General features: G+C 44.0%; 1 protein-coding gene across 9 annotated transcripts in view; it reads left to right on the top strand.

Moving 5' to 3' along the window:
- Positions 1–27,562, top strand: part of PAK1 (p21 (RAC1) activated kinase 1) — a 78,462-nt gene that overhangs the window by 19,361 nt on the left and 31,539 nt on the right. For 5 of the 9 annotated variants that reach the window (XM_063394359.1, XM_063394358.1, XM_063394360.1 and 2 more), the window contains exon 2: positions 26,410–26,620. In XM_063394359.1, the coding sequence (XP_063250429.1) occupies positions 26,431–26,620 (190 nt within the window). In that variant the 5' untranslated portion in view covers positions 26,410–26,430. Of the gene's footprint in view, positions 1–10,871; positions 10,951–26,409; positions 26,621–27,562 lie in introns of all 9 variants that reach the window. The other 4 variants (XM_063394356.1, XM_063394357.1, XM_063394354.1 and 1 more) reach the window with 1 other exon arrangement.

Raw genomic sequence — 27,562 nt, 5'->3', positions numbered from 1 at the left:
TGCCATTGATCTGAAAAGTGTTTAGTTAAAGTTGATGGGAATTAACTGGTGATGCTGGGGCTTTGCAGCCCCAGGTGGGCACCAGCCACCAATCTCCTGGGAAAGGAGGAAACAGATGAGCGAGAAGGTGGGGCAAAGATAAACCTGTGAGAATAGATGTCCTTCAGCTGTCCAGCAGAGCAACATAATTGAGTGCACTTTTGAGAGAAAGGAATGTGATGGTAGTGTCATAGCTTGGATGTGCTTTACTTTGGGGTTAGTTCATAGATTGGAACATGTGCTTTGAGTGGAGGTCAACAGATTGAGCCTGGTGTGAGGTGGGGGAAGTGGGGAACAAGGTCAGTGTCAGTCTGAGGGGATGTCCTGAGGGCTTTAATCACCTGAGAGTGCAGAAGCTGTAGAGAAATGTCTGATGGTGAAATGTTTTTCCAGTGAAGGAGGCCTGACTATTTCCTTCATCTTAACAGAACATGAGGAAATGGCCTCAAGATATGCCGGGGAGGTTTAATTTAGATATTAGGATTTTTTTTTCACAATAATGTTGTAAATCATTGGAATAGACTGCTTAAGGAAGTGGTGGAGTCACCATCCCTGGAAGTGTTTAGAAAATGTGTGAATATGGCACTTGAGGACATGGTGTAATGGTAACTGTGGTTGTGGTGCTGGGTTGATAGTTGGACTTGGTGATTTTAAAGGTTTTTTCCAACCTTAATGATTATGATTCTGTGCCGTGAAAATTCCATTCCTGGCATAGGTAGTTGGAACAAAAACACCATAAGCTGTTCCAGGAGCAGTGATCCAAATCTCTGCTTTATGCAACTTGTGCCCTATAAGGAGTAGGATCAAGTGTTGTAATCGCTTGGTAGTTTAAACCAGGAACAAATCTGTGAGGCTCATTCAGGTGGAAAGGCAAAAGAGTGAGCAGTGCCAATGTCTGATTGGGAAAGTTGCACAGAAGATGGATAAGGATGGCAGAGTGCTGCCAGTTCCTCCTGCTCTCTGAGCTGTTTCCATTCTGAGTGTGGTACCAGCCCCAGCAGCTTCTTCCTGGCAGCCTGTTCGAGCAGCAGATCCCTGCTCCATGCCTTGCTCCAGAGTCGCTTGCAAAATTAGCAGAGAGTTGGAGGGTTGCAGGTGCAGAACCAGAACAAGACAGAAGTCTGGAAGATGTTTCGCCTCTGCTTTAAATGTGTGCAACCTTTCTCAGCTCACTTCAGTCCTCATTTTATAGAAGGGTTGTGGAGCTACTGTGCACTTTCAGGTATTCTGTGTTACCTGGCAGAAATTGTTCTTTCACCCACATTAGTAACATTTTATGACTGAGTAGTGTTTTATGCATGAATGGTTTTCTGTGCAGTGCTTAAAATTTAGAAGAAGGTCCTGAAATTTTATGAGCCTCTTGTATAGGCAGAGCTGGCCAAGGAGGTGGGGGAAGGAGGAGTTGTATGCTTTTCTGGAGAAACTCTTGTGCATTTTCTCTTCCAAAATAATTTCAGCCTATTTATTTATATCAAACCTTCATTAATTCATCACACAGTGAAACTGCAGATAGAGGGTTCTTTTGGAAAGCTGTACAGATTAGAAGATCCTTCAATATGTAAGCCATAAGCAAGGAAATAAGAACACCCTAAGGAATAATATGAAGTGTGATGCTTTCTGAGCCTGCTACACAGCTGCAAAGCAATGAGTGAAGTCAAATTTTGCCCACACAGCTCTCCTAAGCCTCAGTACTTTGAGTTTTACTTTGCTTGCTTTGGCTTCTGAGACAGCCGGTGTCTGGAGCTGAGGCACTCCGGTACTTTGCTTAGTGTCCCCAGAAGACCTGCAGACTTAGCCAAGCTTTTGGGCTTGAAAGAGATGAGCTGTGTAGCTTGAATTGCAACTGGGTGCCTCTAGTTCTGGGAGGCTGTAATGACTGTGACCTTTTGAAATCTTGTTCAAACTGTTTTTGTTGCACTCAGACAGGAATGTTATGTTCTTTGTTCCGTCTCCTAAAAGGCAAACTTTTCTGTATAGGCCGCTTGTGGCTTTTAGAGTTTGATATATATGGGTCAGGGGAGGAAGCAGGCATAGATTGTTGGATGGTTTCAAGCTGCTGAAAAAGTCCTTCTGAGTCCATGAAGTGGGTTTTAAGATCCCAGCTGAATTTTTGCGAATAACTTCTGTCTTGATTAGGGAAAGAAATAAGCCCCCAAATGCAGATTGCTTCCAGTCTGTGTGCACACAAGCGAGTGGGGTGACTTCTCTGAGACAGACCTGTGTGGTAAAGGGTTACATCTTTAATTCTGAACCCCTTCTCCTGGAAGGAAGCATGCAACATCTCAGCTGCCATTACTGGAACGTCATGTTTTCCAAGCAGAATAAAAATATGCATTCAGTAGTTAAAATTGAGGTGAAAGTTTGCATTGCCTCTTGGGAGGGCTCTTCTTGATGCCTGTACACCTGTAGGTACATGTCTTCACAGAATCACAGACCAGGTGAAGTGGGAGGGGAACTTCAGAGGTCATCTAGCCCACCCTGCTGCAATCAAGCAAGGCCACCCACAGACACTTGCCCAGGACTGTGCCCAGACAGCATTTGAGTATCTCCAAGGATGGAGACTCCACCACCTTTCTGGCTGGCCTGTGTCAGTGCCTGGGCACCTTCACAGTGAAAAAGTGTTTCCTGACGTTCATAGGGGCCCTCTGTGTTTCAGTTTGTGCCCGTGGCCTCTGGCACTGGGCATCACTGACAAGAGCCTGGCTCCGTCTGCTTTGCATCCTCCCTGCAGGCATTTACAGACATTGATGAGATCCCCCTGAGCCTGCTCTTCTCTCAGCTGAACACTCCCAGCTCTGCCAGCCTTTCACCACTGAAGAGATGCTGCCCTCAAGCATCTTTGCAGCTCTTTGCTGGGCTCTCTCTGGTCTATGTGCCTCTCACACAGGCCCCAGCACTCCAAGTGTGCCTTCACCAGTGCTGAGGAGAGGGGAAAGATCATCTGCCTCGAACCTGCTGGTAATACTTGGCCTAATGCAGCCCAGGATACCTTCAGCCTTGTTGGCTGCAAGGACCCACTGCTGGCTCATGCTCAGCGTGGTGACCACCAGGACCTCCAGGTCCTGTTCTGCCAGAATATTTTCCATCTGGGTGACCCCCAGCACATGTAGGTGCCTGTGGTTGTTCCTCCCTCAGTGCAGAACTTTGTGTTTCTCCTTATTGAACTTCATGAGGTTCCTGTAGGTCCACCTGTGGTTCCCTGGGTCTTTCGGAACATCAGGATTGACATTTGCTTTCCTCTAGTCCGTGGGTCCTTCTGCCAGTTACCATGATTGATCAAAAATTACTGAGCCTGGTCTCCCAATGTCATCTGCCAGCTCCCTCGGCCTTCCTGGATGCATCCTGTTATGGCCTGGGTACTTATTTTGAGTCTCTGTAGATGTGAACAGAAACTTCTAGAGAAGGGCTAAGGATTGGGAATCAAGCTGCTCTTTGATCCTCTCGTCTCCTCTTCCTTCCCTCTCTCCATTACCTGCTGACCTCAGTCCTCAGCTACTGCTAGAGGCTCTTTGCTTGCATGACAAGGCTATTGTAGGTTTGGCTTTAGATTTAAAGCCCACAGGGAATGTGGAACTCTTTTGCAAAGGTTCTCGTGCTGTGTGGGGCTGCTTCTGAGGCGGTGTGTCATGTACACACAGAGCTTGGTGTGTGTCTCCTGTGCAGTGTTTGCTGTTTATTCCTGGCTGAGGAAGGGAGTCTTGCTGCAAGGACTGGCTGTGCAGCTTCAGCTCAGCCTGCCTTAACTCACACTATTTACTTTGGAAATTACAGTTTCAATTGCTGCTGATAACCTGGCTGATTGTTATGTTTTACATTTAGCACAGTTTTTTTAGTTCTTTCCTTAATGACTTATGTAAATAATTTTAGAAGACTTAGCATTAATTTTGGAGAAGGTGGCGTATGGGGCTGCGAGGCTAGCAGCAGGTGCTGTAAGTAATCACTCTTCTAAATTAAGCAATGCTTTCTGAGGCAGTAGGTTAATTTCTGAGTAAGTAGCCTGCATACAGATTCTTGGAATCAGCTGGATCTTGGCCCAGCAAGTGACTCAAGGCTTTGTGTAGGTTTAATTGCTTGAGTTATCCCACTGAAGCCTTTCATTTTTAGAGGAAACTGGAGCAGTGCTTGAATGTCTGTTGAAACTGTGTTATTACGTTGAGATCTTTGTCACCTGGCTTTGTGCTTGTCTTTGTAGCTCACTTTTCACTGCCATTGGAGTGCATTTGGGGCATGGGCAGTGTCATGGCTTAACCAGGTCAAAGCTGCCTGAGCCATGGTATCTCTCATAGAATGGTTTGGGTGGGATGGGACCTCAGAGATCATCTCATTCCAACCCCGTGCCATGGTCAGGGAAACCTTTCACTAGACCAGGCTGTTCAAAGCCCCATTCAACCTGGCCTTGAACACTCCCAGGGATGGGGCATCCACAGCTTCTCTGGGCAACCTGTGCCAGTGCCTCACCACTCTCACCGTAGAGAATTTCTTCTTCATACCAAATCTAAACCTGCCTTCTGTCACTTTGAAACCTTTTCCTCTTGTCTTATCACTACTTGCCCTTGTACACTGCTCCCCTCCAGACTTCTTGTAGACAATATTTGGGCACTGAAAGACCACAGTATTCATGAGTGGCTCATGCTTATGCTGAAGTCTGTGCTGCTGTGGGTTTCTCTCATTAGTACAAGAGCAAGCAAAGTTGTGCTTGAAGGCTTTGTGCCGTTTCTTTCTCCACCTTTGCACCTGCGAGTGGATTTCTACAAAAATATTTCCTCTCATATCTCTAGTGGAGCTCTCATGGGCTCTGTAAGCAGTAACTGCTGGCCAGATTGTGCTCAAGTGCTGCCTGTCACTTTAGCATTGTCACAGCTCTGGCCAGCATTGTTCTTGCCCAGGGCTTGGAGATTGCCTGCTGAAGTGTGACCCACTCTTTGTAAAACCATTCGTGAGGCTGATAAGGCCAGTGGTGCTTGTGACTTGAAAACTTAAATGATTTTTCATAGGCTCTGCAGAGCTCTGAGGAAACTGGTAAAATCTTAATTTCTCCTACTACACAGAGTATGATTTTGGAGCACTTTGTCTTACTTGTAGAGGAGAAAGGTGCAGTTTTTACAAGCTCTAGCTCTCTTTAAAATCTATCTTCCTGTGGGGAGATTGTGCCAAAAAGTAACGTGAAAGGTGGAATTTCTACTTACATGGAATCCCATGTAAAGTGGAATAGAGGAGGAAAAATGCCCTTCTCCAAGGATTCAGGAAAGGAGAGAACTCCAAAGAGCTGGAGAGAAACAAATGGATTTTTGTTGCCTCTATATGACTATAAGCTGGGACTTGCCCCATCTCTGGCTTAGTGTTGGTGCTTCCTGCCTTTGGATGTTCAGCCTAATATCAGACTGGTGCTTGAAATCATATACCTGCCAAAAAGCTCCAAAGCCACTTGCTGCACTCTTTAGCTTGGTTGGTTTTTTTGGTTTTTTTTTTGCTATGGCAAATCATCTTCAGACCAAAATGCTCTAAGGGTTGAGTCAGTGTTGGGATACAGCCCTTCCACGTTTAAAAAATTAATAATCCAAATGACAGGCTCCTGAAGATACAGCACATTTCTTGTGAACAGTTTTACAGAATGTCATGGCTTTTGTAATTTTTTTAGAGGCCTGTAATCTCTTCTCACCCGCTAGAGACTTTACTTACTTCTTTGCTTTGAAATGTTGAAGAGGAACAGTTCACATGTGCAGAGTCTAACAAACAATATTGTACTACTTCTCTATAAAGGAAACTAGATGTATAAGCAACTTAGTTTTTTGATAGCTCAGCTTTGCTTGAAAACCTGAATTCTCGTGTAGTTCTGAAGGCAAAAGTCCTCTTTAGGTGACATTCTGGTTCTGTGGGAATTGGGACTGAAATATTTTTAAAAAGAAATGGTGAAGAGGAAGTCATACACACTAACTCTCCACTCTTTATGTATCTTCTGACAGTGGATGCCTTATCAGATGTTCCAAATGCATATTGATTCATTCAGATGATCTCAGTGTATTCTCTGGGATGCTGTGAGATGTCAGTAAGCTTGGAAATGGAGAGGTGCAATGGGCAAGAGCTGGACAATGAGTTGATGATGGGAGCATGGAAACATGCTGCTCTCGGACAGCCTTTTCAAAAGGGATCAGAATTGGAACTCTCCTAAATTTTGGGGGGTAGAAGGCAAGGAATTTTTTTTTTTCTCAGATGAGTTAGCTCTGTATGGGCCACAGGAATTGAAAGCATCAGGTAAAGAATTGACCAGGTGCTCAACAGGAGTCGTGAAGGTTTGCTTTCCAAACAGACTTGTGAAGAGAAAGCAGAGGACCAAAATTCTCTGTCCAGATTTGCAGATTATGATAGGTATTTTAAACAGGTAATTTGAGGATATTGCTTTGCACCTTTCTCAATGACTGCCCTAAACTCAGTTAGGGCAAATATCTTTTCCAGGCGACATGAAGAATTTGTAATGATTTCTGTTATCAAAAGCAGAACTTGAAAGAATCCTGCACCATACCAAAGGTATGAACGCTGTATTGGAGAATTTGGACATATTAATAAAAACAACATATTACTCTACCACTCTGTCCTCTGAAATTAAACGTGTCAAGCAAATTACTGAAACAGTAGACGGAAACTTGGCAATTACGTTTGTGTGGCAATTTGATTCTGTTCTCCTAAAATACCTCTGGAGAGCCTCCAACTATAGCTCTGCTCTCATCCCAAGACTACCCTGCAGATGCCCTGAACTCAGACACGTAAGCAACAAGCTCTGGCAGCCTGATCTGTGTAGCTGCTAGAAAGCTTCAAAATCTGGTTTGCTCTCAGAGGGCTTTCCATTTGGGAAGGGAACTGATACCATTCCAATTTTAACTCTGGAAGAGGAAGGGAAAACATAAAAGCTTCAAAGAAGCAAGTTTTCGTCTAGACTGTGGAGCCAGCTGGGTGGCTTGTTCTGTCTTGTCAGGCTGCTGCCTTTTTGGGGCTGTGTCTGAGTGGTTGACAAGTGCACTAACTCTGTGAAAATAAACCCACTTTTGGTGTGGCAAATGAACCCTGTTCTCCCATGACCATCCCCTGCCATAGTTGTTTCTGCAGTGTTTTACTGACCCATAAAAATGCACAATCTTCTCTCCTTGTCTGTTCACAGTCATTGTTTGAAAAGCTTCCCTCTGTTTTTGCCTTTAAAACTACTTTTGAAGTGAAAGGTCCCTTTTGTTTCACCGACTATAAAGTGTGCATGATAATTACAGGACAGTTGGTGTGCTAGCTGAGATACTGCAGTGTTTCTGCAGGACAAAACCCTGCTCCAAGCAGGAGCAGTTCAGCTTCTCTCACTCAAACCCCAGGGGCCAGGGATGAGGAATTTCCTCCGTTCTGTGCTCAGCTGTGACAGTGGTATCTGTGTGGACACAATTTATTGCACTATTAAGTAATAGTTTAATGGCCTTGTGTGTGTGGTTTTCAATAGTATGTCAGAGAATAACCTCTGCCTTTTAATCTGCATCATTCAAGAAGGCAATATTTTAAAAATGTGATTATGATATCAAGGGTTTGTGAAGTGAAGGGCAGAGAGGCTTTTGCTGCTCCAAAGATTTCCTGTCTAGAAAATGTAAGTCATAAGCATGACAATGATGGGATTTTTTTTTTTTTATGATTTGGTTGGGTGGTTTGGTTTTTTTTTTTTTTTTATTGAGTCAGGCTTCTTTTCTTCTTCTGCATTTGGATCCTCTTAAAAATGACTAGTTTCAGAGAAAAATGCAAGCTTACCAAATAACTTGTGGAAGTCTTCTGTCATTTGCTAGCTAATTGCTGCTTTTAGAGTGGAACCTGTCTTGTTTCTTCAGTGGTGTGTCTACTAAGCTGTGCTCTTGCTCCAAAATGAGTCATGTTTCAGCCTCTGAAAGCCCCACTGTCCTTGACTGTCTTTTAAACTATTTTTTTTATATCATTTGTTTGGGTTATTTTCTGTTGGTTGCTGTCAGGGAGATGCTGTGATAGCTAAAGAGGCTGTTCCTCTTGCCTACTGTATCCCAGTTGCTGCACTGGTTATTTACAAGGATACGACCTGACTTTTACCATAGGTATTGACCCTGTCTTGTGCAAACCCCTGCTGCCTCCAGGGATCCAAATAAAGGATCTTTTAAAGAATTAGATGCTACAGACCCTATGCTGTTGTCTGTAAAACCAGAGGCTTCAGTTGGAGCAGGAGCCAGGTCCCCCATTCAGAGCAGCAATGCTGCAGAGTCTTTGGCCCCTGGAATACTTGAGGTCATTGTTGCTCAGCTCCCCACAGGATCAAGGCCAGATTGGGTTGAACAGGGCTCACAGACATGTTTCCTTCAGGAGAAACACTCAGCTCTGGCACATACTTACCTGGTCAATATTTTCGTAGTGAAGAGTGGGACAGGGATGGGAAAGTTCATCAGCCAGGGGTAAACTGGTTTCCTGAGCATCAGTACTATTGGATTTGGGTTCAAAGGTACTCTGTGGGCAGAAACTGGCCTCAGACCTTGGTGCCTCCTGGTGGTAAACCCATCCACCTTGTCCCAGGTATTTTAGGGCAGTTCTAGAGGTATTGGGTGGGAAAAGATGGGGATTTGGGTGCTGGAAAAAAGTTCTAAAAAACTTCTGAAGGTGGGGGTATTATTGCACAAGTTAAATGATATCCTGGATGCAAATGCTTTGTGGTTTGTGGTTGGGTTTTTCTCCTCCTTTAAAAGTGTGGTTTGTTTGGCACTGAGTAGCTATCAGAGAGGTGTTCTTAGCCACTGTGCTTTGAAAATCAGCATGCTAAACCCCCTTGGAGTTGTGAGAATATGTGCATATGCGGACTGGTGTTGGTTGAATTCAATTGTTACAAAACACACCCTTGGAAACCTCATCTGGGATGGTGTTGGCATGTCCCTTACATTTTGCCATTTTTCAGAAGCTGTCAGGTAGTACTGTGTGGGAAGTGTTACAGGGATAAATCCTGAAATCCTAATTTGGGCTAACCTCCCACTGTTTTCAGTGGGTGGCTTGCTGGCATTAAGGCCAACACCCCTCAGCTATTACAAATGACCTTTCCGTGCTTTAAAAGTTGAGGAGACTGAGACTTGATGCCTCTGTCTTGTACTAGAGATCAAACTGCAGGATTGCAGCCCTTAAAGTTTGTACATGTGCTGAGATTTGTGAACAAGAAGTTGGTTTACCAAAAACATTTCCAGTAACTGTTCTTTAGATTCTCAGTAGTGCTGGTGAAATGCCAGAGATCTGGAAACAGAAATTGGTTGGTGATTTAGAGCAGTGCATGAAGAAGACACTCATTCTGTAGGAGAAACACTGATGTTCTGAAAACTCTACATACATGGGGTTATATATTCTCCATTTATTTTAAATTGAAAAACTGAAATTCTTTCAAAACACCAGCACAAGTTTACTGAAATTGTTTGCTCAGGTAGGTGATTTCTTTTTTTAGGAGAATGTTTCTATGAAATGCCTGCAACTTTTGTCAGTGTATTGCTTTCCAGCAAAATTGAACTAAATATATTCTAGAAGTCAATAGTCTGAAAGTAGGTACGTGAAGTTCCTGACTCACCATGTAATTGAGATCATGCATTGCTCTGGCTTCGTCTCTGTGCAAGAAAGAGGGAAGATGTTGTGTTTGTGTTGGCAACACTTAAGAAAATCAAACAATATCTCAACAGCAAGAAAAGAAAAAGGCCCAAATCCCTTCAGAAAATGTTGCTGTGCAAACCTTCTCTGGCAGAAGCTCTTCCCAGCTGAAGAGTTTCTTTCCTGCACCTCAGTGGAGCATGACCATCAAAGTCTGACTGAAGCCAACTTGGTGTTGGCCTCAAATGCTATGCAGGGACACCCCAAGAACTTTCTCAGTTGCAGCTGAGGTTCTGAAGCCCACATGGTATTGTTTTTCCTGTCCATTTCCCTTTAGATGGTCACTGCCTATTCATATTTCAAGCTCAGGAGAGCTCTTCTTTCCTATCACTGGGACTCCAAGGGGGAAGAAGGGTTTTCAAATCCTTCCATGCTCCCCTTTACCTCTGAGTTCCCATCAGGATTGCGTACACAGCTCTCTTTTCCTTTTCTTTTTTTTTCCTTCAGAGAACATGTTTCATGTGCTTAGTGAGGTTGCAGAAGCACCTGGAAGGGATTCTTCTCATGCTGTGTGCCCTCTTAACTACCTGAATTTCCTTTCCTTTAGAGAGGTGATTGACTGATAGAAGAGCTGAGCAGATAGGAAGTACTTTGGCTTTTCCCCTCTTGTGCCTCCAAGATCACAAATAAGGTCTGCGAGAACTGGGATAAGAGCTGGCATCTCCCAAGTACTGGGACTGTGCTCCACACACTAAAATTCATAATGAGGGTGTTATGGTACTGATCCAAACTCTTCTGCTGATTTTCTGCTCAGGGTTGTCACAACCACTTTTGTCTTCATCACTAAACTGGAGCCTTGGATACTGAGGAGTAAAAATGTGCTTGAGACAAGTAGTTTGAATGATGTTGTGTATCTCTCTCCTTTAAAGCTTCCCTGTCAGTTTGTGTGGGTTCTAATTGCAGAATTGCAGGTTGGCAGGAACCTCTGTGTGGATAGTCTAGTCCAGTTCCCCACCTAATGTGGTGGCAGCTGAAACAGTCTGCTCAGTGGCATGTCCAGTGGGGTTTTGAACATGCTCAAGGACAGAAATTTCCATTGTTTTCCTGAGCAATCTGTGGTTTCCTGGATTCTGTGGTTTTGTGTCAATCTCCCCTCATCCCCACCCAGAAAAAAAGTGTGGTCTTCCTGTGGGGTTTGTTCTTACATTTAAATGGGATTTCCTGTATTTCAGTTTGTGCCCATTGACTCTTGTCCTGTTGCTGGATACCACCAAGAGGAGCCTGGTTCCATCTTCTTTACACCTCCATCAGGTATTTATGCACATTGATAAGACCCCTCTGAACTTTTTCTTCTGTAGGCTGAAGAGTCCTAGCTCCTTCAGCCTCTCCTTATATGCCAGATACTCCAGTCCCTTAATCATCTTTGTGGACCTTTGCTAGACTCCCTGCAGTATGTCCATGTCTCTGTTATACTGGGGAGGGAAGCACTTGTCCCAGCACTCCAGATTTGTCTCACCAGCCCAGAGCAGAGGGGAAGGATCCCCTCCCTTGACCTGCTGGAAGTTGTTTTTCCTTAATGCAGCCCACATGCTGTTGACCTTGTTTGCTACAAAGGTGGTTGGGAGGCTCATGGTCAACTTGAATGTCCACCAGGAATCTCAGGCCTTCCTCTGCTGTTTCTGCCTCCTTTCTGCTTGTTGGCTCCCAGTCTGTGCTCCTGAGCAGCAGGGCTTGGCATTTTCCTTTGTTGAACTGCAAGGGTTGGTGTTGGCCCATTTCTGCAGGCTCTCCACCTCCCTCTGAGTGGCAGCACACCTACCTGGTCTGTTAGGCACCACTTCCAATGCTGTATCATCTTCAAACTTCCTGAGAGTGGACTCTCTGCTGTCACCCATAATCTTTCCTTTATAAAGAATTTAGAGCCCTGGGTGAAGTGTTTAATGAATCAAATCTCTCAACAGTTCTTGAAAGTACATTGCTGTTCACTTGGGAAAGTCAGACAGGGGTGAGGCATCTTCACTAGCACTAACAGAACATTAAATACTGTGCCTTGTAATAAAGGACTTCATTATTATTATTTAGTACTTTAATTCCTTGAATCTCTGATACTTCATGCAATACTAGCTCATGCCCTTTGCTAACACCATAGCAACTTGCTATAAATGTCACTATATTATGTGGCTTGTTGGCCAAAAGCTGGACAAGGAATGCTTTCTAGGGCAGGAAATCCATGAGATCAGTAAAAAAAAGTGCTGTAGAATAAGGGAAAAATCCTATTGTTATTTTATAGTATTGCAAAGTGATTTTTCTTTTTCTCCCCAAAACTGCCCTAGAGGAAATGGAGGCATCAACTAAAATTCTCTCAATGCTTTATCTACATCCCCCTCCCCCAAAAGCTACATCCTAGGCACAGTCTAAACCTCTGGGCTAACAGATGGTGTTGAGAGGGGGAGGGAGGGGGAACAATTTGCATCTAAATAGCTGAAATAAAAAAGGGTCATGTCCTACAGACCAGCCCCACTCACCTGCTGTTTAAATCCCCCTGAGAAACAGGCAAACTCGCTTGGTTTTTTAACGTCTGTGTCAGCTGTACTTGCTCTCTGAAGCTCTCTGCCCTAAAAAAGCTGCAATCCTGTGCATCTTGCTATATGGATTCTGTTCTGCCCCCAAAACGACGAACTTTTAAGGCTTTAGTTCTCTGAATGGAGTTGACAGCTGTGTCACTTCTGTTCAGCCCTCCCATCAGAGTGACTGCTGCCTCTGGTCATTGTAATTAGTGCAAGCACTAATGACACAGAAAAGGTTTAGAACAAATATTACCTCTTCTGTCAGCTTGCTGCTCTCATGGCTGCCTGATTCTGCCTTCAGAGGTGCTCTTGCCATATGGTCCCGGGGACTCGTGACGCGATGTTCCGCGCTGGGTTTGTGTGTGTAGGTGGCATGGGCTTTGGCTCTAGTGACCACCAGGCTGCAGCCCAGTGGTGATCCTGATCCTGCAGGACCTTGGCATGGTGTTGGATGGCTGTGCTTAATCCTGCAGGAATGCAAAGCCAAGCTCCTCTGCCTTCCTGACTGTGTCCTGTAAGAATTTCTCAGGTCTGACTAAGACCTCGCTGCTCTGTCACAGTTTCATTTTGGAGTGTAAGGGTCATTTGCCCACCACTGTAACACATTCACAGAGACTACTCTGGGTCTACCCACCTGTCCTGGCAGCAAAAAGTGGGATTTTGTCTTTTCAGGTAGACTTTCTCAAAGTTTAAGGCTGTGGAAAGCCTATAATGAGGAAAACCTTCCCAGTTCTTCATAATCATGTACACACCCCGAAACCATCCTGTCTTATTTCCCAGTGATATTTGGAGAGGGAAGAGGGCTTCACAATGAAGTTCAGTTTTAGTACAAAACAGCAAGATAAGCAAAACCTGGTTCTACCCATCAGTTCCTTGGACTTCTACACTCAAATGCTGAAAATAATGTGACAATAGTCCAGGTGGCTCAGGAACTTTATTACTTATGTCTATTGACAACATCTCTACTTCCCAAAAAGCGAGAGGCATTGGAAAGTTGAATTTGGCAGACTGGAAGGCTCAGCAGGATAAGGAGTGGCAAAGATGATGTCTGGGATCCACCACTGTCTTCTGTGTGTTGATCTGGTAGAATAAAATGTCTGAAAAGGAGGATTTCTATTTCTGGAATTGCAAACCTTGAATCTCTTCTTTCTTGAGCACAAGCTGGAGGGAATTGGTGAGGTTAACCTTTGCTAAGCTGCTGGGCCTTCCCTCCCACAAGTGTCGTGGAAGAGGAAATGGCCTCAAGAAGTGTCTTTGTGTTTTTTCTCATTTAATTCCCAAGTATATTTCCATATTGTGGGTAGTGGTGGTTGATGTGCATTAGGGCAACGTGGATCTGGGCAACAGCCTTGTTTACATGCCTCTGGGGAATAGGTTTATTTATTTTATAATTTAATATAGATTCCAGTTAATAGAAACAAGATCCGATGTGTGAATGCTTACAGAAGTAATTGGGCAATGTGCAATACCAAATGATATTAATTTAGAGCTCTTTGTGGTACTTTATGACTTTCCACAACTGTTTCTTTTTAGTGTTTTGTCACTTGAGGATAAATGGTCATATCACATGATGCATACTCACTGTCTGGGAGTAAACAAAATAAGTGAGTGAACTTGGGTGGTGCAAGTTACATGCACACATAAATGTGTGTGTATGTGGACACATATATTTATTTATGTCCACGCTCACTTCTGTAAGACACACCAGTGCCCTGCTCCTTCTGTCCCCTTCCCCAGGTCAGTGATGCAGGCAGGTTCCTGGCTCTGGCAGCTGTGCTGCTGGTCTTTGCTGTGGATAAAATGCTTGTTATGCAGCAGGGCCCCACAGACCATGTAAGAGCAAATACAGAAAGGAAAGATGATACAGGAAATATTTCTTTGCCTTGTTTTTAAAAACAAAACAATGCAAATTGTGCAGCTGTAGCAGAGGTGCACGTTACTTTTCACGAAAGAGGCAAAAGGGTGAAATACGAGGAATTAGGTGCCCTTTGAGGTGAGGCTTGGAGGTAGTGGGATGAAGACTGAGAAAACTGGATTTTGCAGACTCCTAGAATGGTTTGTGTTGTGAGGGACCCTGATGATCATTCAGTTTCAACCCTGTGCCATGGGGACTGCCTTCCACTGTGCCAAATTGCTCAAAGCCCCATCCAACCTGGCCTAGAAGACTTCCAAGGATGTGATATCCACAGCTTCTTGGGCAGCCTGTTTCAGTGCCTCATCATCCTCACAGCAAAGAATTTCTTCCTAGTATCTAATGTAATCCTGCCCTGTAATCCATTCCCCCTTGTCCTGTAACTCCATGCCCTGCTCAAAAGTCCCTCTCCAGCTCCTTTGGGTACTGGAAGGTGCTCTAAAATCTCTTTGGAGCCTTCCGTTCTCCAGGCTGAACAATCCCAGCTCTCTTAGCCTGTCTGCATAGCAGATGTGCTCTGGCCCTCTGTGCATCTTTCTGTTCTCTTACAGTTTTGCTCCAGCAGGTCCACATCCCTCTTACACTGAGGTCCCCAGAGCTGGATGCAGCACTCCAGGTGGGTCTCACCAGAGTGCAGCAGAAGTGGAGAATCCCCTTCTTCTACCTGCTGGTCACAGTGGCCTGAGATGCAGGCTGCTTTTATTTCAGCAGGTTTCTTAGTGTTTCTTTTATTAAGTGGCTTACCAAGTGGCTGACTGACATTGGAACATTTATTTCTGTATCTTCCCAAGCTCTCTAACTGGAAGAGGAATTTGCTGTACAGAAAGGACCATTTTGGTAGTCTACAGTGTTATTTCAATCACTTTTTCTGTGTGGAACTAAAATACTAAATAAAGAGATGTGCTGGATTGGAACCATGCCTAAAGCAATTCTCGGCATAATGGGATTATTTTACTGATTTTTAATTAAAATAGAATTCTAACTAGATTGTTTTGAGCATACATACAGCTCTGGTTTGTTGTTGTTAGTCTAATTGCCTTGTAAATTAAAGATATTAATATTCTAATCCTTGTTCTCCCTTGGGATACTGGAATTAAAAGAGGGTGTGGAATGCTATGCAAATGATTTACAGGCATGCAAGATAGAAAATTGTCTTTAATGTCATTAGCCAAAAGTTAGGTCTTCCTTTTACTGTGGTGTCTTGACAGAGAGATTGATGAATTGTTATATTTTTGTATGTATTTATTTCTGTGTCCTGACAGGTTTTTCTAATGGTTAGAAATGTAGTCTTAGAAAAATGCCAATAATCTCAGTCTTTGAGAAGAAGCAGTTAATGAATCTCCAGGGAAATACCCAGAGGACAGATGCTCCATGGGGAAGAAAAGGTTAGGAGCCAGTGGACCAGGGGTTGGAGACAATACATCATCTCAGTTCTAAGATGGAAGCTGTCTGCTGGCAACACAAGATACTAAAATGAGGGAATTATGGGCTTATTTGCTTAGGACTGATTTTTGAGAGCCCATTTTGAAAAGTCATGGTTTGGGATTTGACTACTTCTGTTTAATCTTATTAATCTTGGTTAAATTTTGTCAGAAAGAAAGCATTATCTTTTTGCAGATTTTTAATTATCTTTACACATTGAAACCCTCTGGGGATATTTCACCTGGGGAGGATTAAATTCAAACCATGCTGTAAGTTTAAAGAATATATATAAGGTTCAAACCCAACTTCTATTCTTAAAGCAAGAAGGAACCTTACAAAGCAGCAGGCCTCAGGTTTAGATGTCATTTTAATAGAGTAGCAGAGACTGACAAAACTTTTGTCAACGTAGAACATTTAAGCTCCTCAGATAAAACTAGATGTACATTGAAGAGAACAAGAGTTATTTCCAGCCTCAAGAGATTTTCCTTAAAAATAAAAGCAGCCAAACGTGTGTATGTTGGGAGGGTGTGAATCAGCACCTGCAAATACCAGCAGTACAAGAATAGCCAGGAAAGGAACAAAAAGTTGGATGGGGCCCTGAGCAACCTGATCTGCTGGGAGGAATTGCTGCACATGGCAGAGGGGCTGGACTTAGTTGATTTACAAGGTCCCTTCCAACCCAAGCCTTTTCTATGATGCTGTGAAAACTTGGGCCAAAAGGAACATCTGGGAAGAGTGGAAGAAGCAACCTCATACTTGCAAAGGGGACAGTTCCCTTAAGCTCTGTTGTGGTCATGCTCTGTTGTGGATCAATTTGAAGGATCTCCTTTCCCACAGCAAGTGGATTTTACTTCACTGAATCCCTCTGCAGTGAGTGTAAGAACAGGAAAGTTAGAGTTAGTGCAGGTTGTGCCACAATATGAGTATGACTCATTAATAAAGAGGAAGGCAGCACTTACCTGAGACAAGTTTAAATAGCGTAAAGTGAGGGGAGGAAATTGGTTTGGGCAGTGCATTCCCATGCATTGCTCCTGGTTGTGCTCAGGGTGTGCTTGAGAGCTGTGCAATGGCTGTTTCCAAAACTGACTGCCCTGTTCCTATCGAGGGTTTTTTAGCAAACAGAACTGTTACTGTAAAGGTGAGAGGTGAAATGGTGTGCTAGTTACAGAATTTAAAGTATCCATTTTATACTCTCTTGCCTTGGATAGGAGAGAGGGAGTGTGGTCAGGTAAGCTGAGGTGGGTGCTGGGTTTGTGTGTCCAAACCACAGAGAAAGCTTTGGGTTGTGGGTAGGTACCATATCTCTGTGATAGTGTGCTGTGAACACTCTTGACTCTTAATTGCTGAAATTAGGGGAGGATGATGAGAACACTGCACCTGGACTTGCTGCATGCTGTGCTCTCCTAATTCTAATGCTGGTGGCCTCAGGAGGAAGTAGTTGCAGGACTTGAGCAAAGTGACTTAAAGCAATGGGAGGGAACATCATACTGAACAAAATACCTTAACTAACACACCTTTCTGGAGCTTATGTCTTTGGTTGTTGTCTTTGTTTTGGAAATCTGTTGAGTTTTAGCTACCACTTAGCAAAGGTACAACACTGTCTACAGAGCTTCTTGTCTGCCCGGTGATGACCATTAAAGGATTTTTAGCATTTGAAGTACACAGAGGACAAACAAACCTGACAAAGCAGTCTTGAGATGAATAAATCATGCATACTGGCAATCCATCCATCAGTGAAATCCCAATTCTGCTGAATCTGCAGTTCACATTGTCGCTAATTGTATGATGTAGATGCTTGCCCACTGGGAATTGGATGGAAATAAGCAAGTCACTTGCTTCAGATGCTGACAGGGCTGTGAATGGGAGCTCAGTCAGTCTCCTCTGGGTTGGGTTTTATGGCTGCAGTGTTGCTGCTTCCTAAGAATGAGTTTTAAGTAGGTAGCAGTGAAGATCTGTGCATCCTACGGAGAGCTGCTTAGGTCGTTGTAGCAAGAAGGGAGGGTGAGAAGATCTGTGCCCCAGAAGAACTTGCTCAAAGATGTTGAGGAAAACCTCGCCTGCTATATCTAGCCTTGCAATTAACTCCTACTCCTAATTACATAGTGCCTTAAAATGGGCCTGCCACCGTAATAAATGATGTTGTTATATTTCCTTTTGTTCAGTGGAGTAAAAATAGTTCACTTGGCTCATGGGCTTTATTTAACTGAGCACTAATGCAGCCTTGGTTGTAATATGTTGCAGAAACAGCAATTCCTTTGTGCCAGTCCTATAGAGCTCTCTTTTCTCTACTGACATACAGTAAGTATGATTGGAATCTGAGTGAATGATGTGATAAAAGGCTTGATGGTGCTTCCTAAAAACAAACTGCTGCTCGTTAAATTAAACGATGATGATTCTTAATGGACTAGCTAGTGCTCTGCAGTGCATTTGGTACAAGTAAGGAAGTCTAGGGATGTGAGACTCTGGCACTGTGGCTCCTCCTGTATATTCTGGAATCATAATGCAGGTAGAATAGGGAGTTTTGCTAGATAGCACATAATTATCAACACAGAGGTGATGTTCTTGCTGCAAAGAAGACTACTGTGACAGTTTAATTAGGGGAGAAACCATAAACCACCTTAGGCTTTTTCATTTTGCCTTGTAAGTGAACTGCTCATAGAGAATTTCATGTATCACACTTGAAGGAGTAATCATTGCAAACCTGAAGCAGATTTATGTGCAGTTCTCAAAATGCTTGTCTTTACTGATATTAAATTAGCTCTTGCAGCACTGAGTATTTGATGATGCTTGTCTCTAAATTCAGTTTATGTACAAAAACCTCATATTTGATGCAGAGCTTATCCTGTCTTTAGAGAACCATTCATTCTTCCTCTTTCTCCAGCTCTGAAGAACCAAGACTTTTAACAAAGCAACATGAAACTGAACCAATCTTTGTGATTTTATTTAATTGAAAACTACTGTCAGTATGAGAATCCTGGGTAGCAATTAAGGGAATGTGACAGCTTTGCCAGTCATTACATAAATGCTGTGGAGCACTGGGCTTCCTACTGTCTTTAGCTGCAGTGAACACAATGGAGCTATACACAGGAGCAAGCACTACTCTGATGATAAATGTTTGCATTTCCAATTAGCACTAAACTGTTGTGGCACTTTCCCCTCAGTCTAATTGAGGGTCTTGGATGGTTTCATTCACTAACTGTAATTGGGTTATCTTCTTGCTTTTTACTTTCCCAGCAGCAAAGGAGTTGAAAGAGTTTTGCTCTTAAGAACATTGGTTTCCCCCTTGCAGCTCTCTGTGTATTAGTGTTTCTTCACCTCAGAAAAAACTCAGCTTTTACAGCTTTCATCTATTTACGTACTATGGCTTTTTGCTAACCACTGCATTGCATCTTCTGTGCCTGTGGGATGTAGTTGACTTGATCTGACAATGTTCTCATTTTCTTACATATTTCTTACCCCCACCCCTATTGCTAAATGACAGATCTCTGCATTTTAAAAGGTGCGGTTTTTGCAAATGCTAATATGTCTTTAAAATGTGAATACATTGTACTGGGAATTATTCCACATTAGGAAAAAGCAGGGCTTAATTCTGAGCCCTGTGCTCTATGTCCATCTTCCGCACTGGAAACTTCTGAATGGAAGAATGATTAATGACTCGCCTGCTCTCAGTTGCTGTTGCCGCTAATGTGTAGTCAGGACTCTGAGCCAAGTAACTTAGGCAAGAGTAGTGGGGGTGGCTTTAACTGTGTGCATTAATATATTCTTTTTATGCTGGATCTAGTCATTTCCTCTGGAGCACAGATTTCCTCCAGGAAGCCTGCTTATATGGGCTTTGGATATGCTTTAACATAAGAGGCCTTTATTTTTCCCACCCTGCTCAGAAAGCTCCAACTCCAGCGACTGCTTTGACTTGTGTGGTTGAAGCCCTGCCCTCCTGTGAGCACCAGTGGAACCAGAGCCAAGGCTGCTCTGTGCTGTGCTGTGCTGGAAAAGGGAGCCTGTCCTGACATCTGCAACAGCCAACTTGCTTGTTCAGGCATGTAGCTGGAGGAGGGGAGGCAGCACTTCTGGAGATGAGGAAACAAGGAGGATGATTTGTGGGCTGAGAGCTTTTAAAATGATACTCTTCATTCTTTCTGTCGCAACTTGGATTTCTTTTTCCTCCTTGGAAATGGATGCAATTAATTTCTCTTGGGCTGTTTAAAGGTGCTGTTAGAAGTGGGTAAATGCTTGATCAAAATGCCCAGGGATGGGATCAGCCAGAGCTGGTCTCTGCAGTTCTCCAAGCTTGAGTAGTGGAGCACAAGTAAGGGCAATTCATGATGTGCTTCAGGTACTTGGGCGTAGCTGGCATTGATTGTGAAATGGTTATTGTTTGACACGGCCATTTATTTGTGCAACAGCTGAAGCCAAGTCTAAACACAGCAATTTAGGCTGGCATTGCCTCTCTGTGGTTTTGGATTCAAGCCTAATGTGGTGAAAAGGGCTTGACCTGCCTCAGCACTTCTGAAACCCTCAGTGTGCCTGGGTTACTGTCACAGTGGTCGTGTGTGGGCCCACACTTGGAAGCTGGTGAGCATTGGGCCTTGACTCTTTCAAGCAAAACAGAAAGAAGCTTCCTTAACTTGAATGAGAGGAGAACTCTGTTGCTAGGAATCGAGTGGTTATAATTAGTCTGTTCTTCTTTAGAAGCAAATCTGTGCGGTAGGATGGGTTAGCGTGAATATCTGCCCAGGGAGAGATTTTGCAGCTCTTCTGCCCACTGCAGTGATGGCCACGTCCTCCTGCAAAATCTGGGCTAGGGAATCCCACCTGGCAGTTCTTGCATTTAGCCCAAACTGTTGGGGTTGAACTAAAGGACCATCCAGACTTTTGGCTTTTAAAATTCTAAGCCATGGAATTGTCCAGCTTTTCCTGTTGAGTTGTAACTGGTCAGTCATTCTTTGACTGGCACTATGGAAATAATGCTGGCAGTGGAGCAAGACTGCAACTGGTAGTTGGCCATCTGCCATGAGAGTGTCTCCCTTCCCCCTTATCACACCCACCCACCCGTGATGTAGCAGTGGATGCATTCTCTTCTGCGTGTATACTGATCTTGAGTGATTATTCTTTCATTTAATTGAGCAATCTCATCTGCATCTTGAGGTGTTGGCTGCACCTGTAGGGGTCTAACAGGTAAGCTCTAAAAAGACATCAGCTGTTTCATAATTATTTATTTGAACTTTTTGCAAACCTGTTGTTTAGTTTGTTGGGGGGTTTTGTTGTTTGCTTGTTCTTGTTTTGGTTTTTTTTTTGCAGTTTACATGTAAATGCCGGGTCTGGGCTGGTGCTTTGCTGGTCCTTGGCTTTTTGGGTTTAATTGGCACATTTGCACAGAGCTCAGATGTGCAGTAACTGGCTGTGGAGACACTCCATGCTACAGTTTCTGAGGGTTTTTTTAATCACCTCTAAATGCGGTGATCGGTCTGTCCTCCCTCGGGGTGTGTGTGTTGCAGCTGCCTTTTTTGTGACAGCATGTGTTCCAGGTCCCATCTGCTGTTGGGTGGAGGAACAGGACATCTCTTGCCTCTTTTTCAGGTGGAACGCGTGGGGTGCCTTTCCTTCAGTGTGAGACTGGTGTTTGAGACTTAGTCCCACGTAAAGTAATAAAAAACCAACGACTGTCTTTTCATCCTGTGAGGAAACCCAGCTGGTAAACTCTGATGTTACTTTTTCTGCTGAGATTTGCATGGAAGCGTGACACACAGGGAGGGAATCTGCTGCTTGCAATGTGTTTGAACAGAGCAGGGCACAGCCTGTGCTCTTCCTCACCAGGGCAGTGTGAGGGGGAAGGAGGAGATTTTAACTGTGTGTGTGCACAAGCAATTTCTAGCCATGGGGTGGAAGGATGCAGGGATACTGGTGCAGAGGTAAAACACTTGTTCTGATCAGGATCAACTCGATTAAAGGTTAAGACTGTCTCTCTCTCTCTTTTTTTGTGGGCAAGACACCCTTTCCTCACCCTCACCTCAACAGAATACTAATGTCTTAGAAAAATGTGAGATTTCCTTCTGGTAGTAGGCAGAGAGGAAAGAGCAGTTGCTGAGCATCTTCCTCCTCCCCGTCCTGTTTAATATAGTTTATTCATCTGTAAGTTGTAGTGAGTAACTTACAGCTACTCTCTTGCCAGACTGCATGAATTATAGATGGCTCTTTTATGAGTTTTCATGTTGACTCCTGCAATTAGTATGCATTGGACGTAGTTATCTGTATGGCATCTACTGTAGCGTAGGTTTCAGCCTTTCTGACTTTTTAATTGCTTTCTGTTTTAGCAATCAGTCATCTGTCTGTCTTGCTAAGGAATGCAAAGAGAGCACAAGCAGCTTGATAGAAACTTTGAGTTCAGCGTGGAGCAGCAGGTTTGAAATGATGTGCTTAACTTAAGTGGAAGGAAAAATGACATAGATAGAGGGTCTTTGTTCTCTCTTTTTTCTGCTTGTGTGTGTGCTACAGTAGGGTCAGAATGTCCCACCTACCCCTGGGTCCCACTCTGCAAGGTGAATGTCTCAGGAGGCTGTGCCTGTACTACAATTTATGCCTGTAGTTTGGACATAAACTTCATGATTTTCAAGGCATGTAGATGTAGCACTTGAGTGTGATTTAGTGGTTAACACAATGGTGCTGAGTTAATGCTTGGACTTTATGATCTTAGATGTCTTTTTCAGCCTTAATGATTCTGTGACACTTTTGTGTTATATATTCTTAACAAAGATCAGCAGACCCGCATGGATCTTTGCCTGTGTGAATGTACTCTGAGCTCTTGGATGCCGCTCTTGGCATGCACCTGTGGGTGCTGTTTTCTGTTCAGTACTGCTTGTTCTGTCTTCTGTCTGTCTCTTTCTTGTCTGCAGAAGTGTTTTGTAGGTATAAAAGGAGAGTTTGCCAGGTTTGCTGTTGGATTCTGTTGAGTCAGGGGCAATGATATGTAGCTAATGGGCTGCAAAAGTTGATGGGAAGGGACAGGAGTGCATTGAAGGAAACCATAACTTGACTACAGCAGTCACAGTTTGCAGTATGCAATAAAACTTTTCATGGTTACTGTGTGCTGAAGCAACTCAAACTTTCAGTACTCCCAAATGTCTGCAGAAACAATAGTCCTACATTACAGCTATGCCTTCCTCGTGGTGTCTACGGAGTTTGGTTTGAGTGCTGGTGTTTTAATATACATAATAGTTGAGAATAATGGTGTCTGCAGCTAAAATGTATTCCCTCATCTGACTCTGGTTGAAAAGTTCATGTGCTGTTTCATTGCTTCCACTGTTCACTTAATCACACCGTGGAAACCTAAGATGGATTTCTCAAGGCAGAGTCGTGCTGGTATGAAGAGGGAAATAACTCAGGGCAGCGATGCTTTGCATTGCTGTAGGAATGGATTGTGCCGAGCACAGTGACTCATTTCAGTGGCCTGGCACTGATGTTCTGCCAGCTGGGGAAGCGATTGCCTGGTGCTCTGAATCTGAGCAGCGCCTACACGAGGGGGTTTGTTTGAAGCCTGCTTGCATGTGAATTGGCAGGAGGTTATTTTAGGAAGAGCAGGATTTGCACAGCCAGCTGGGCTGCTGTGAGGGTGGTGGCTACCTCTGTAACCACTTGGCATGGCTCTGGGCTCTCAGCTCTGACTTGGGGGTATAGGTTTCACCTGCCCACTTTGGTGCCAATAGAAGTTGAAAGTATAATGATGTTGTATTTGACCTCTGTATTGCAGTGGCAGGATTCACTTAAGCAGGTTTTTTGGTTTTCCCCTTAAATATATAGTGGCACAAGGCTTTTGGGAACCCTCTAGTACTGCTATTACACAGGGGATAACTTCTTTGGAATCAGTCTCTTAGTTCTGTGGATCAAGGGATTTCCCTCACCCCTCCATCTCCAAACAGCTCATGTAACTCCAAACATAAGACTTTGGTGAAGAGAAAGCACTATGAGCTTGAGTGATGGAGGGAAAATGAGAGGGTGTACTATAGGCTTTGCCTGCAGCAAATGTGCAGTTATCAAATAGGGGTGAAACAATATTGTTTGTAAAACCATGTAACTTCTCAGCACTTACTTGCTCTGTCAGGGAATAATGTAAGATAAACAAGAGCTTGTACTGCCAGTTTCTATCCCTGCAGTAAAACAGTAATTCACTTGTGCACGATCATTTTATGAATGAGGGATTTTGAAAATCTTTCTTGTACTGAAGAAACTGAGAGCAGATGTCCCTGGGGTTTTGCACTGGTGGAACTGAGAGGGAGGATGCTTGACATCCAGAGATTTCCTATACTCTTTTTTTTGAGGTTTTTCCTTATGTTCTTTTTCTTTCCCCTAACACTAGGCCAGCCTTTGCCTGTAATGTTGGTTTTATAATTCTTCTTCTCACTTCTTTTTCTCCAGCCTGGAGCCACGTACTTCTCTCTTTTGGTCTGATGTTGCATCCATTCCCCAACTCAGTAAACTTTACTCTGTCCCCTGCTTAGTCTTGTGCCTCTGACAGCCCGTATACTGACCTCCCTGTTCAGCTGGAGAGGGATCCAGGAGTGAGTCAGTCTCTATCCCAGCTGTGCCTGCAGCTCCAGGAAGTCTGGCTGATGGGGGAATCTTTGGATGCATCTTTATTCAAACCCCCCATGGGGGTAAACCAGGGTGTTAGAGCAGCAAATGTGGTGCCGCTCCTGGGGAGGTCTGTTTGGCAGGCACAGGGCTGCTAACGTTCCTTTTCCTTCTGCTTCCCTGTTTGCAGTATATTCCTAGCAGCTTCCTGGCAATTTGCTTTTTCGTAGTTAAATAAGATCAAAGCAGAGAATGCATCTCTTGTGGGACACTGCTGCTCATGTGGTTTCAAATGGTTTAGTTGTGCCAGTTCAGTTCCAGCCACTGACACTGTGATGTACAAGGCCCACCAGGAAGGCCTCAGTATCTTCATGTTTCACAAGACACACGTGCAGCAGTGCCTGCCAAAATTATCAGTTGGGTTTTAGCTTTTTTCCACTGCTTAGGCAGGGAGAGTACTCATTCACACCAACCACTTCATGGCTGGCACTCCAGCTGTCACTTAGTTCTGTTCCATACCCGAGAATGGCATGAGGCTGAAGCGTGAATGGTGGGACGTGCACGGGGCACATGTGAGGACACGCCCAGACAACTGCACAGATAATTCCCCCCTACCCCTCCCAAATGCCAAAGCTGTCCCACCATTAAAATCAATCCCCAAATGCTAGTCTGTCCTTTAATATTCCATTGCACAGCTGTATTGGAAGGAAAATGGGGCTAGGGTCAGACCTTTTACAAAATTTCCTGTGTGTGAAGACTTGCCTGAAGCCTTACAGGCTGTACAACCCTGCCAACCCTCCCATTTAAGAGTGACTGTGAGGAAACTGGGAATCAATCAAGTGGAAACGAAGGTGGAGCTGCAGGCCAGCCATGGCTTGGGCAGGGCATGGGGAAACTCTGCTGTTGGCAAAATCTGGCACATTGCTGCTGGGTGACTTCTGTGGGCAGTGTTTCTTGTCTTAGTTCCCCACAGCAGCGAGAGCAGTGTGCTCTGGGTCCAAATCTTGCCAGTCACACTGAGGATCAGTAGCTTGGCTGAAGAAGACTTTGAAGGCTGGCTGGGTGCTGTGTGGCCATAGGACTGTGGGATCTGTTTGGAGTGTGACTCAGTGTCACACCGAGGCCAGCCTGTGGAAAGCAGCTCCCTGGCAGTCAGCAGTGATCACAGCTTTGTAACCAGACTTCTTACTTGCAGAGAGCAAACACCTTCTGACTTCCTGCCACCCTGTAATTCTCCTTGAATGAAACATCTTCCCTTACTGCCTATGAAATTGGTAAAGCTGTTGAATTGCTTTTTCCACCCAAACAGAAACTGTTCCCACTTTGGTCTTCATTCAGCAGTTAACTCCCAACTTACTTTTGAAAGAAAACATACTGCAGATGCATTCCAGTTTCCAGAAGGCTCTTGCAGCAGCCAGGCTGTGCCCGGAGTAATGCTGATCTCATTTGGGTGGAACAAGTTAGTTGTTGCTGAATAATCTATTACCCTGTTCCCAAGCTTCCGTCCTTAAATCTGCACAGCAGGGATTATTTACTTATGGATTTAAGTGTGTGTTGGGGATCTAGTTTTGTTTGACCCTCCCAACAGAGAAAAATGCAGTTGACTTCCTGGCAATTGGAGTTGCTCCTGAAGTTTGCTGTTCCTGCAGAAAGGCCAGGGCTGGCTTGGCACGATTGAGGCCAGTGGCACTGCATCTGAGGTGACGTGGGTACAGCTCAGGGCTTCCCAGCCACCTCTGCCTCTGAACACGCTCAGCAGCTTTTTAGCAAAGGAGCCTGAGCAGCTGCATCAAAACTCTGAATATAAACTTCAGTCTCTGTATTGTGCTGTGCTGGAGACTGATGCAAACCTTTTGACATAGTTTTTAGGAGAACTAGCATGCATCTGAGAGGTATTACAAACTCAGCAACTTGCTGGCTCCTCTCAGGCATCCTTACTGTTTGCTACCTCATATTTACGTTCCCACTCTGCACTTCTGCTCCATGGTTTGTTTGAGAACTGGTTGTATCCTAAAACAGGCTTTTCTCAGTGATCAATAGCTCAAATGCTCAAAAACAATTTGGATCCTGAGTAGAATTTTTTGTGCTGACACAAATCTTTATGCTGGGTTTGTGTTGCTATCACTATCCCTGGAAGCGTTCAAAAACCCTGTGGATGGTACTTGGGCTTATGGTTAATGACTGGACTGAGGTTGCAGGTCCATCTGCAAATATCTGCATGTGATTTACTTGACGGTTTGTGGTTCTAGTCCACAATAAATAAATAATTACAGCTTGTAACTTGTTTTCTTTTCCAATTCCCAGTAACGGCCTCCCCAGCTGAAGATGTCTAACAATGGAGTTGAAACAGAAGACAAACCACCTGCTCCTCCAATGAGAAATACCAGCACTATGATTGGATCGGGAAGCAAAGACCCTGGGACTTTAAACCATGGCTCAAAACCTCTGCCTCCCAACCCAGAAGAAAAGAAGAGGAAGGATCGATTTTACCGATCTATTTTGCCGGGAGATAAAAGTACAGTATTTTATCTCTTTTAATAAACCTTCTATCTGAACGTTGCTCTGCTTGAACATAGGCAGGCACTTGATGCTTAGTGGTGGTTGAGGTTTTAGGTTTGTTGTGTGTTTCCTGCACATCTGTTTTGGTCATTTCGGGGTACCTAAGATACAGTCTGTAGATATGTTTTTTCTAATGATTAATCCTGTAACATTTAATCCATCTCACTTTTTTTCATAAGATCATAGAGTACTAGAATTACTTGTGTTGAAAGGTGTTGGATCTTAAGGGTCATCTTGTTCCAGCTCTCCTGTCATAGGCAAGGATATCTTCCATCAGAACAGGTTCCTCAGAGCCCCATCCAGGCTGGCCTTGAATATATCCAAGGATGGAGCACCCACAGCATCTATGGGCAACCTGTGCCACTGTCTCACCACTCTCACATGGAGGAATTCCTTCCAATCTTCTAATCTAAACCTGGCCCCTGTCAGTTTTTAATTCAATCACTCTTGTGTTATCACTCCATGCCCTCATCAAAATCCCTCTGCAGGTCTCTTTTAGACCCCCTTTCTTGTAGGTTTTTTTTTAAATTTATTTTACCTTTCTGATAAATTATGAGAACAGTGTCCCTGAAAACTGGGGCTAACTCTGTGACTAGCTCTGTTACTTCCCAGCCTGACTTGTTCATAATGGCCCTGAAAATCATAAGTTTTTGTGCCAATTACAAGCTGGCCAATAAAGCTGGCATTGGCAATTGGTGGAGAGCAGAGGGAGGCCTTTTGCTTGTTTTGTTGTTTTAAACAGCTAATAATTTGAGGTATACAAGACTAACATGCAGTATCCTACTAGACCTGTTGTATTTTGCCTCATGGCCATTTACTCTGTTCTAATGTCTGGGTCAGGCATTGGCTACTTGCTTTTAAGAACAATCTGTTACTGAAAATTCTTGCATATTTCTTG

Source organism: Prinia subflava, chromosome 3 (genome assembly GCF_021018805.1).
Source record: "Prinia subflava isolate CZ2003 ecotype Zambia chromosome 3, Cam_Psub_1.2, whole genome shotgun sequence".
NCBI lineage: Eukaryota > Metazoa > Chordata > Aves > Passeriformes > Cisticolidae > Prinia > Prinia subflava.
This window is presented reverse-complemented; position numbering and strand designations above follow the sequence as displayed.